At 39.0% G+C, this 13,010-nt stretch overlaps 1 protein-coding gene across 2 annotated transcripts in view; it reads left to right on the forward strand.

The window, feature by feature from the left end:
* LOC139948076 (calcium channel flower homolog) overlaps positions 1-13,010 on the forward strand; it is a 100,613-nt gene that overhangs the window by 5,007 nt on the left and 82,596 nt on the right. For both annotated transcript variants that reach the window (XM_071946101.1, XM_071946100.1), the window contains one exon: positions 9,702-9,891. In XM_071946101.1, the coding sequence (XP_071802202.1) occupies positions 9,780-9,891 (112 nt within the window). In that variant the 5' untranslated portion in view covers positions 9,702-9,779. The remainder of the gene's footprint in view (positions 1-9,701; positions 9,892-13,010) is intronic.

Here is a 13,010-nt window from a genome sequence, read left to right on the forward strand (position 1 = left end):
CCAAAAAAGTAGAGAAAGTGAGAAGGAGCAAATATCGCCTATGGAAGAGGTTTACAGAATCCAAAGAACATGCAGACCACTTGCGGTACAAACGAGCTTTGAACCTTGCGACTAAAGAAATTAGAGCAGCTAAAAGAAAGTACGAGTCAAGATTGACAAAGAAAATCAAACAGAACCCAAAAGCCTTCTATGCATGTGTGAGAAGCAACATGAAAACAAGGGACCATGTGGGTCCTCTGATGGAAGAAAATGGTGAAGTCATTACAGACGACGTGAGAACAGCTATGGTGTTAAATGACTATTTCTCATCTGTGTTCACACTTGAACAACTACATAACATACCACATCCCAAGAGGATGTTTGGCGGACCGAACGACGACATGCTCAGAGTTGTAGAGGTGACAGCGGAGAACGTTCTCAAAGTGCTAATGAAGTTGGCAGAAGGAGTGGTTCCACTAGACTGGAGGAGAGCAAACGTCACCCCCATCTTCAAGAAGGGCAAACGTAGTGTAGCAGCAAACTACAGGCCGATCAGCCTAACCTCACAGGTCAGTAAGGTGTTTGAAACCATCCTCCGAGATGCCATCATGGAACACCTGACAGCACACAGATTGATCAGTGATTCACAGCACGGGTTTTTAAGAGGTCGTTCCTGCCTGACCAATTTACTAACTTTTCTGGAGCTTGTAACAAAGACCGTTGATGATGGCAACCCTGTTGATGCAGTGTACCTCGATTTCAGTAAAGCCTTCGATCGAGTTCCACACCAGAGGTTACTGACGAAACTTAGATCACATGGGATAGGTGACCCAACTGCTGCTTGGATTGAGGCATGGCTGTCCGACAGACAACAGAGGGTGGTGGTGAACGGGGCCCAATCGGAGTGGTCAGGAGTTAAAAGCGGTGTCCCCCAAGGTTCTGTTCTTGGCCCGTTGTTGTTCATCATCTACATCAACGACATTGACGAGGATATCTTGAGTTCGGTCCTGAAGTTTGCTGACGACACCAAAGTTTTCAGAAAAGTGAAAACCCCAGCAGATGCTCGCGCTCTTCAAGACGACCTCGATCGCCTTTACCAGTGGTCTGATGACTGGCAAATGTTATTTAATATCGACAAATGCAAGTGCCTCCACTTCGGACATAGTAACATCAAGCACAACTACTCCATTGGTGACAGTATAATTCAGACAGTAAGTGAAGAAAGAGATCTTGGGGTAACCATCCACCAGTCACTTAATGCAAGTACCCACTGTGCGAAGGCAGTCAAAAGCGCATACAGAGCCCTGGGGCTAATCAACAGAACCATTACGAACAAAGACAAAACAACAATCATCAGACTGTACAAAGAACTGGTTAGACCTCACCTAGATTACTGTGTACAGGCGTGGAGGCCTCATCTTCAAAGGGACATTGACCTAATAGAAAGAGTTCAAAAGAGAGCATTGCGAATGATTGGAGGTCTATCTCACCTAGACTACGTTGACAGACTCAGGGAAGTGAAATTGACCACCCTGGAGTGCAGGAGGCTGCGAGGAGATCTTATCGAGACCTTCAAGATACTCAGGGGCCTTGAGGGCCTGAACCCTGATCACTTCTTTGATTTGTCAACCGTGCAGCACAGGGGTCACCAACTTAAACTGTACAAATCAAGATCCAACCTTAACCTCAGGAAGTTCTGGTTTAGCCAGAGAGTGGTCAACTACTGGAACATTCTCCCTCGAAAGGCAATTGAAGCTTCAAGTGTGAACATTTTCAAGGGACATGTGGATAAATTCCTAAAGAACGTCGGGGGGCTCTACATAAGCTTTTCTAAGCTGTCTGCCCCAGTAACCAGAACCACCGTCTCCTCCCCAGTTGTGTGATGGCGTCGGTGGATTCAAGTAAGTCAAGTAAGTCATGAACATTTTAATCAACCTTAATATGTATACAATTATTTGAAATATCTGAAAAGGTCAAAAATAATTTTTTGAAAAATTACATTTGAGGTTGTAAAATGGTCCATATTTCAAAGAAGAAATTACAATTTATAAATAAACAAAATAGCTTTCACTTATGAAAATATCAGGGTTCGAATATCAGACTTACAAATGGTCCACTTAATAAAGAAGATGCCATGTGCCACCACCACGGCCTTGTCGAGGGTAATGGCAGATTTTGTAATTTGGAAGCGTTGTCCCAATATCAGCAAAAAACAATGTCGTCACGGGGACAGTATCTGTTGTTGGGTGATAGGAACCTGTTGGTTACGCGCGCCGCGGACAACAACATTTTGAGCCTCAAATTTCGGAGATATCGGTAAAAATGTCTTGTTTTTATTTAAATTTATTTTAGAACATACATAAATGTACTGTCCTCCTTGAGTTGTATCTAATCAAAATCAGACAGCCAGCCAAACTCCATTGAATATCGACATGAGAGTCAGGAAATGGCCTCCAAGCTCCAGTAGTGTTTTATTCAAGCCAGAGGTGAACAAGGAGTGAAACTGTAATTACAAGAATAAGAAAACTCTAATAACCACCGTATGTAACAAATGGCTTGAAGAATACTGCAAAGCTAAATGCAATAATACAAAGATCTTTAAAAATTTGCAAATTTGGCAGAACCTGTGCAGTAACACTGTAGACTGCAAATGGAGCACATCTTTGAAATTTAGGTCGGTGTAGCATAAACCATTCACCCTCGATCTCCGGAGGGACATGTAGTCAATCGTTGAAGCTTGTAAAGGTTCCTTCATATAGAGCAAAACACCACCACCATTTCTGTTACGTAGATCTGCACTTGTTGAAGGTATTGTAACCATCCACAGAGTATTGCTCAGGCGAAGTGTTAAGAGTTATCCATGACTCAGTTATTACAGTTAGTCTGTCTGATCGTTGTTGAGCCTCAGTTCCAGTTCATTAAGTTTATTGAGTACCGAACAAGCATTCGTCAACATAAACCGTGGGTGATTAGTTGCATTTCAATTGGTGAATGAAGGAAAAGGTGTTTGCTTCAGTAGTTGTTTGAGTGCTGAAGGCATACAAGATGAACCAAAATGGTGTACATATGTCATGCCTGTTTCCTATTACAACTTGAATCTGGTACTCAGGATTTCTTTGAAGTATGTCATGTGTACCTTTGTAGAAGGGCAATTCCACGTCATGGACATTACGTTTTGAGACATTTTTAGAACTTTGTTGGTCAGTTAAACACACCAAGTAGCTTTGATTTATAGTTTTGTGCTTGATACTAGTATCTTGTGTCCTAGTAAGTCAAATGATACTATGTATTTGGAAAAAATCAAACTAATTAAGGAGTCAGAGCACAGCTAACGAGCGTCATGGACATTACAAAAAACGGAAGTGGGTTTTGGGTACAACACACTCAATTCCAAAACTCTGTGAAGTTAAAGTTCAAAATTTTTAGAATACCTTTTTATTTGCTAAACAGGGAAGTAGTTAACATGAACATTGATAATATTTTTAAGAAAACCTGTCAACTTTCTTGTTACACATCTTAATAGAGCGTCATGGACATTACATTTTGGGTTATTTTTAGCGTCATGGACATTACGTCAAACTTGTAAAATGATGCATCATGCTTTTACCCTGAATTTGTAAACCCATGCGCTGCCTTGCTCTTAATATGGGTTTTAAACCATAATGAATGTCCCTATCTTAATGTTTAACCTCTTCCAAACATTTTTAAGAACCAAACCTCCCCCAGAATCTCACTTAAACCCCGCCCCTCGGTAAGTCCCCTTTTTGCACTTTCCGTCCACATCCAACCAGGCTGGCTTCTGCCTTGGAGTAGTTATGATAGACCAGAGATGTAGGTATACATGAAGTAACCTTTTTTTCTAATTATCTTTAACATAATTCCCTTTTATGTGTTTCTCACATGGTAATTGTTCATCTTGAGTAATATACTGAACATCTTGCGTCAACATTTTATGTAAATGGAAATTAAACATCAAAGGTTTCTGTAATTTTCAAAGTTGATCTGGATACTGCTATGTTCAAGACTGGGTGAACAACTCCCAGAAGATCAGTTAAAATGAGTTGGGAGGACTTCTTGGGAGGAACAGGTCAAACGTAGATGCTTCCTTAGTTTTCCAAATACGAGACAGTCATTGAGGTCATCCTCTACACGTTCCACCTAGATTGACCTGCAAAACAAGAACAGAGAACAACAAATGAAGGAAAGATTGGCTGCATGGGGCTTTGTTTATCACAATCATGTTTCCATGGTTTGTCTTGTTTTCTCTCTATACTTTTTCTGCCTCTGTACTCAAGTCTTAGCCATTCTGAAATTATGTAAAAATAAAAAATTACTTTATGTATGACGTCTTTGTATCCAAGCTATCCGTAGATGTGTACAAATCTGCACTACGCCTAGGCCTTGAGAAATCTTCTTTGATGATAAAGTCTGTTTATAATGTCCTACATTCATCTAAACATGTCTCACCAACAGTTCACATACATTTCAATGTCACTTGAATGTTTTTAGGAAAGAACAGTTCCATGAGAAAACTCACCTGAAAATCTCGGAATTGAGCTGTCAGTTTGTAGAATCTGTGCACGAATGTTGCCACTAAACGCGCTGCTAAAAAAGAGCTTGAAGTAAATTTCTGATGAGGTCTATGATAAATGTTCTCTTTGACTAGTCCAGGTTTACCTACAGTAGGTCCAATTGATAAATTGTAGCATTTACCTTCAAAAAGGTAAGTTTCATGTGACATGTAATGTCCATGACGTAATGTCCATGACGCTAAATGTAATGTCCATGACGCTCGTTAGCACAGTTGTAATTAATTTTTTATTAATTTTCTTGCATTTTAGGATTAGCCCCTAAAAACTAGCTTTGCGTATGAAGTCTCATGAAAATATCTCTTACTGGCTTTAAAATATAAAACTAAACACCATATAATGTCATGGACATTACATTTCATAATTGGTAATTAAGGGCTAATTAAAACGAGTGGCAGCACCCTGTGAATAAATTGACAATGAAGTTTCTTTAAAATTGTGAACACTTACCACCAGTTATATGTTTTAAGCCAAGAATCATTGAAATATCATCTAAAATGTAACCAGGAGGGCATTTTAGACAATTGTGCCAAACGTTTCCCAAAAATCATGAATTTGGCTCAAAAAAAACTTTTTTAATAAACGATAAAAAACATGGAAAACCAAGGGAAAAAAATGAAACAAACATAGATTTGAAATCACTAGGTATCACTCTTTCTTGCTACTTTAAATTAAAATCCACAAATTTGACTTCAATTTTTTGGGACGAGGACACTTTTTGGTGGAATTGCCCAGAATGCAGATGAACGTTTGCGCTTACTGGCATATTCCCCACTGGATCTGAGTAAACTGTATAGTTTAAGAAGTTGATTCTGTTCTGGTTTAAGACGGTAAGCCTGGCTTCGCAGATCTATAAGCTGCTTTTGACTGTATGTTGGCATTGCAGTTGACGTTTTTGTAATTACCACATCACCAATTGAATCTGTGTGCGAAATATTCTTGTTTCCGGATGGACCCGGGCTCAGAGCAACATCCATCAATATGGTGATGTCCATTGGGGGATCATTGCCACATAGATGCACATCATACATTATATGACCATGCTTTAATCATTTAACCAATGGAAATCGGGAGGAACATTTGGGCGTGCAAGCTGATGTGAGTGATACAGTACATGTACATATTGTACATAGTTATACGGCTAGAAAACAAAGCTTGGAACGTGCTCCACATAGACAACAGAGGGATTTGTCTGGCCTCCTGGTTGTTCTAATGTTAATGGTAGACGATGATGATCAGGCGAGGTGTAGCTTGTATCAGTAAGACATATGTATAATATACTCACAGTCAAAGTTGCCATGATGCATCACCAGCTCTGTGCATACAGTGTAGTGTAAGTCTGAACAGGATATATATGAGGTCCACACAACTTTATCAAGTTAAAATTTAGCCTTCCAAACGACAAAAAAAACAACATAAAAAGGCTGCACACAGATGGGCAAAACACTGGAGATAGGCAACGGATGACTGAAAGAAACAGAGATTTTTAAGGATTGATGTTGAACTTGCTCTTGATCGCCACCATGACATCGTTCAGGTATTGTTAGATCTTTCTTCCGCGTTTGACACCATTAATTATGATATTCTCACTAGGCAACTGTGCTCCCGTTTTGGTATTGGGGAACAGTTTTAAAAAGCTGGGTAAAGTCGTACCTAACAAATCGTACCCAGCGTGTGTGTATTGGATCTATGGTGTCAGACGAGGCTCAGTTGAAATTTGGCATTCCACGGGTCAACATTGGGACCTGTCCTTTTTCCCTACATATGGTGCCACTTGAAGATATTATTGACCGCTGTGATCTCAGTAGTGTCATGTACGCTGATGACACCCAGCTGTACATTGCCTGTTGAGGCATGTGTTGACGAGATTAGACGTTGAATGCAATTCAATTTGCTTGCACTCGACGACAGTAAAACGGAGGTAGTTTGGTTCTCGTCAAAGTTTAATACTGTGTCCGATGGTGCTGCCGCGGTCAGTGTGGGGGTGGGTGATTTTCACGTACACGCTTCAGGGTCATTCTGTGTCAAATCACTCCAAAAAAAGGACAATTTTATACCCTACCCTCTTCAAATTTGCTCAAATTTGGTTTATGGGGTGATTGTGGCTCAACAAGCTCAAATTTCAAATTTCAGCTCTATCCGATAAATGGTTTTCGTGCTACGGCATGCTCTTTCTTGTTGATTTCGGTCAAAACACGCCTGACCTCTGACATTCAAATGACCATTTGCATTTAAGCTTTCCAAATCTGCCATTACTTTTTTGTAGGAACATACAGTTTTAGTAGCCTTTTGACCTTTACTTTGACCTTGGATTTGACCTTGTGGATCACGTGATCTGGAGATGAACTTCGGTGAAAATTTAATTCCATATATGTTTTCTCCACAATATAAAAAAATTAGAGATATAATAATTTTGGCTTGCTTCCAAGCTCCGCTCAAAGTAACCATACTTGCCTATTCCTATGCAAAGTAATATACATTACATACATGTCCATACGTATGTATATGATGATGTTGCTAGATGACCATAGCCTCACTTTATTTTTTAGACTCTGCTGTGACCATGGAGCACCATGTAGCAAATATGTGTAAGTCTGCTTCATTTGCTTTATGGAAGATTGTGAATGTTCAAAAAATATTGGATTTCTCAACTGAGAAACTTGTTCATGCTTTTGTTACCTCAAAGTTGCACTATTGCAATAGTCTGCTGTTTGGGCTTCATTCAAATCAACTGAAAAAATTACAACCCGTTCAAAATTCCGCTACTCGACTGATAACTGGAACCAGATTTCGGGAGAGTTACTCCAGTACTTCTGCATTGGTTGCCAGTTGAACAGCGGATTCGATTCAAAATCCTTGCCATTACATAGGCCTATAGGATAATTGAGAATGTCAATGTGCCGATCTACCTCATTGACCTGGTTGGTCTCCGCGTTCCGCAGAGATCAACAAGGCAGAGTAGTGAGATTCGGCTGGAGCCTCCACCTGTGAATTCTTCGATGACTATATTTGGTAATTGTGCTTAGATGAACAGATGAACTCCATGAAGATAGAGAATGGGGGAAAGGACATGTTGTGATCCTTCTTGTGTTTAGACCCCCTCGGAATCCGTCGAATCGGTGTTGGGTAGATTTGGATGATTAGCTAGAGTTTGACTAGGCTAGGTAGTGGTTCCAAGTTGGGCATGGATGAGTAACTGGCGTGGAACTCAGCTTGTTGCAAGACATAATTGCTGGTGCGTTCAGCAACATCTTGCCGTCTAAACGATACGCTGTTTTTGCTTCTAGGCACTCTTCTGTATTGTTCGGCTGTCTCCAAAGATTTCAGCCTCTGCCATAGCTGCCGCCGCCTCTCCATGAAGACTCATACATGTAGCTCCCAAATCTGCATCCAATTTTGCTTTTTCTAGTCTCATTTTTGCATCTCTTTCAGCACTCTCCACTTTTAACCTTGCTTCTCTTTCAACAAACGATGCACGGATGTGTGCTGCCTCTGCCCTTGCTCAGGCCTTGGTCGCTTCACTTGTAGCTGATGAAGATGAATGTGTGGTCTTGGAACTGGTCTGGGACGCACGGTCATCATGTTTGGTGGTATTCATGATGATGATTCACAGCAGAGCTGTGCCTTGATCCACTGCCATAGTAGTGGTAACGTCAACTGTTGTACGTCTTTTCACTGTACTGTCCTCATCGAGGTGTTTCTAACTAAATTTAGGCAACCAGCCAAACTCCATTAAATATCAACATGAGAGTCAGGAAATATCCTCCAAGCTCCAGTGTTTTGTTCAAGCCACAGAGGAATGCCGTCAGTGAACAAGGAGTGAAACTGTAATACAAGAATAAGAAAACTATAATGACTACATGTAACAAATGGCTTAAAGAATGCTGAAGCTAAATGCAATAATACAAAGATCTCACAAAATTGGAAAATTGGGGATGAAACGTTCAGTAAAAACCCACTTTTTGTATGCATATTCCCATTACCCAGTAACGTTATGTACATGTAAGCTAAATGTGTGCAAAATACCGAGGCCTACATACCAACTAAAACACTTTTTATATGTCCCAAACAAGGCATAAAAACTTTAAACTTACAGACAATGCTACTCGCAGGCGTTAACTGAGAAGGCAGTAGATTGGGAAGGATAATTGAGTCACAAAAATGTGAAAAATGTAGGCATAAACTTTCGTTGGTAAATTGTGTAAAAGCGTGATTCGTAGAATGAACTCAACAATAGATGTAAATAACTTTAAGGAATATTACAGAATTGGTTTTTGCTAACAAAACAGTTGCTGGCGGTGTAATTGCTTTATGTAATTCACCATAATACATAAACTGACAAACCTGTAGAAGTTTGAGATCGATCGGCCATCTGGGTCATGAGAGAATAGTGAAAAACCGATTACAAATTTTGCATTGCATCGATGCCAAAATAAAAATAAATAAAACGCTCACTGAGCGATAAACTCCACGCGCGAAGTTAGATTATTTAATTCGCATCAAATATGACGTTTCAGACAGATATATTTCAAGGGATGTTTTCAACTATCATCATCATTAGACCGTGTAAGTTTTATGTAGATCTGTGATCTTCACGATTTTTGTTTCTTACCAATTCTGTAGTTTTCCTTTAACGGATAGATGGATCCAGAATAGTAAAAGTCTGGCATTTCGTCCACCATAAAATTGTTAGAATTAATTCTGTTATACACTTTGGATATTATTTTTTGCCAGGCTGGCCCTTATGTGTGATAAAATGGTTGCTGTGTGTGTGAGCGTGAGACAGACCCCTGAGGCTTGAGTCTAATGCCTTAGACTTGGTATGGTGTATAGTCATGACAGTGCGGAAAGACTGCCATAATGTAGGGATCTTTATTTATATTTCGATGGTATAAAACACCATGAAATGAAGGGAGTATTCATGTATTGGGCACCCTTCCTGCAAAATCTGACTTCATACCTACATGTAGGTGCTCTTCTTCAAGATGTTTTCAGTTTTAGCGTAAAACAAGTTTACATCTAGTGAAATTATGTACAAATTTACTTTATTCATATTAGCCTAAAAATGTTGCAGTGTGTGTTTTTCCCGACAACAGATCTTTGATTTACTTTATTGGACGATATACATTGTAGGTCTGAACAACAAATCCTCCGGAGAAACTACCTGTGGACCACCTTTTACTTGTGGAACATAATAATTGTCAGTCAGCAATGTCTGCCCCTGAAGTACCTCCACAAACCCAGCAGCTTTCAAGACAACCAGACAATCCAGGGAAATGCACAACATATTCAATTCGTGCACTAGCAGCAGTTGGTGGAATCAGTAAGTGTTTTCTTCACTGTTCTTATATTTTTCTAGATCTGTGCACGTAATGTTCGATGGCATTAAAGCCCGCTCAAAAATCATTGAAACACTTTACTTTGATGAAATTTTCAGCCAAATTTATGAAACTTCAAAACATCCTCTTGTTTGTTTTTGTACTATTGAAAGTTTTATTTTGTGTGCACAATTTCATTGAAAGAGGACTTTTTGAACAAAAATATTGACGTGTGGCATGAAAACCTGGCCACCGTTCTGGCAGATAAAAATTGTTTGCGCCTAAACATTGATTTGTCGCACAAAATCTTGGCCACTTGGTTGCTGCCCTCTAACTTCGCACTTGAAGCAGCATACTCAATGCGAGTCGTTGTCATACATTTTGTACCACAGTAATAGATGTATGTAGCTTGTCAATGAAGAAGCTCAAGGCTAAAGATTGATTCAACCAAAGATTTGTATTAAATTTCCAATAACAACATAACAAAAATGATTTTAATACTGTAGTTCATGTAGTTAGTAATTTTTTATTGCAGAACTTTGTTTTGTTGAATTGAAAGCATGTACAACTTTTAAAAACAAATCAGATGCTGTACAGTGTAAACAGGCTTGTTCTTGTAACAAAATGTCTGGCCCTTAGGCCTATGTCTACGCTGCATAAATTGCCAATTGATTTTCAAACTCTTTCAGTGATACCTGCTAAATCAACCAGACATTTTCCTTTGTTTGCTAATCACATAGTGATTATTTGATCATGTTTGCTGGCCTTACTGACATCCCTATAACATGTACATACTGCTCCCTTGGTGGGATCAAAGAACTTTTTTGTAACCGGCATTGAATTGAGTTTCTAAACTTATGAAGGATTTCATTTTTGTCTGGCCTTTTTTTAATCCTCGTAGGATGTCAGTCAGTGCATGGTTCCTCTGTAGTCAGTGCCAATGCACTGACATCCTGCCTCGGTATATAGCTTCTTTACAATGCAAACAAAAATTTGACCAACATATTCTGAATTTTTCCTGATTTGTCAAGTTTTCAACTACGGATATATTTGTAAGAATATTCTTAGTGTCCCTTACTACATACACTTACTACACTTTCGATGAGTTCACGGTCTAACTAATATATATCCATAAGTAGGATTTGAAACTTTGCATGGTGGAAATAAGATATAGAAGAGTTTGCGGTAACACCATCATTTTGGTGTTACCGCAAACTCTTCTATATAATATATCCATAATTGAATTTTTTTCTGAAAATAAGTCGGAGTTCTTCACTGGCGATGTGATCATCCACAAATTGATAGTGTGGGCTCATGTGCGCATGGCTTGGATGCCGCAATTGGCATTATGTTGGGCGCAATCTTTGAATATGAACTTTTACAAAATTTGCACACGCCAATTGTAGCCAAGTTAACAAAGAAGTAAACAAAGCGTGCGCTGTACAAAATTGCAGCTTGCGCAAAAAGAAAAAGAAAAAAGGGCTGTCTTCAAAAAATTGCGCCCAACACTTTATACAACAAAGCAAGAAAGTGTTAAGCAAGTCAGTTCAGGACGTGTCTATGAGAGACGCCTACTTCAATTTTATTTAAAAAAAATTAATGTCATGAATCAAGGATAAAAATCAACACATTTCAAACTCTCCTTCTGATAGTTCAGGCTATATACAAGGGAAATATGTGAGTTAAATTTCAGCTTCCTTAATAAGGTGAAAATATAAAAACAAGGCTATAAATAAACAGGTAGATGTTAGTTTCCAAACGCCAGGAGTCGATCGTTACACGTGAAAAGGATCCGAAATAACCACACTGTTAAGAACGCTTTTAGACTTGACCAAGTCCGTGCAGCATTTCTCGTGTTGCGAGTGGATGGGACCCACTGCAGGGGTACATACGTATCACTCTCCACGTTGCAAAACTTCTCAACACAAACGTACGTTATCAATTAAGTTAAGGCCAATCAGACTGGTCCATTCCCTTTCAGTACACAAGAGATTCATCTAGTTCTGCTGATTTTAATAATTAAGACTGAGAGTCCCCCTAAATTGCTTCATATACTGTGGCAAGTCACTTTGCCGTGCGTACAGTTTAAGAATTCATTTTATCATAGTTTGATAAAGCTCCATTGTATTTATTTGAGATTTTTAAAAATTAAAGACCACGCGAGTCCCTTTGCAGCATAGGCTACTGTGCGTGTGTAAACAACGTTTACCGCTGTGCCTACAGTTTAAGATTTCATCAACGCCACGGGTCGATTTGTAAAACGGTTTATCAATACGTTGTCATTCAAATTAGACCAATCAAAGACTTTCATTACCTAAACAAACCATTCATGTAGCCTTACTTATTTTATTATTATTTTATAAAGCTCCGTTATATTTATTTCAGATTTCTGAAAATTACACACCACGAGTCCCTTTGCAGCATACTGTGCGCGTGTATTACACTGCTGTGCGCACAGTTTAAGATTTCATCAACGCCACGGGTCGATTTGTAAAACAGTTTATCAACACGTTATCATTCAAATTAGAGGAATCAAAGACTGTATCTACCTAAACAAAGCATTCATGTAGCACTACTGATTTTATCATAATTTTATAAAGCTCCGTTATATTTATTTCAGATTTTTGAAAATTACACACCACGCGTCCCTTTACAGCATACTTTATGGTGTACATTACTGCTGTGCGTACAATCAACGATTTCATCAACGCCACGGGTCGATTTGTAAAACGGTTTATCAATACGTTATCGTTCAAATTAGACCAATCAAAGACTGTCATTACCTAAACAAAGCATTCATGTAGCCTTACTGATTTTATTATTATTTTTATAAAGCTCCGTTATATTTATTTCAGATTTCTGAAAATTACACACCACGAGTCCCTTTGCAGCATACTGTGCGCGTGTATTACACCGCTGTGCGTACAGCTTACAATTTCATCAACGCCACGGGTCGATTTGTAAAACTGTGTATCTATATGGTATCATTCAAATTAAACCAATCAAAGACTGCCATTCCCTTAACAAAGGATTCATGTAGCATTCCTGATTTTATCATATTTTTATTAAGTTCCATTATATTTATTTAAGATTTTTGAAAATTACACACCACGCGTCCCTTTGC

Source organism: Asterias amurensis, chromosome 15 (genome assembly GCF_032118995.1).
Source record: "Asterias amurensis chromosome 15, ASM3211899v1".
Classification (NCBI taxonomy): Eukaryota; Metazoa; Echinodermata; class Asteroidea; order Forcipulatida; family Asteriidae; genus Asterias; species Asterias amurensis.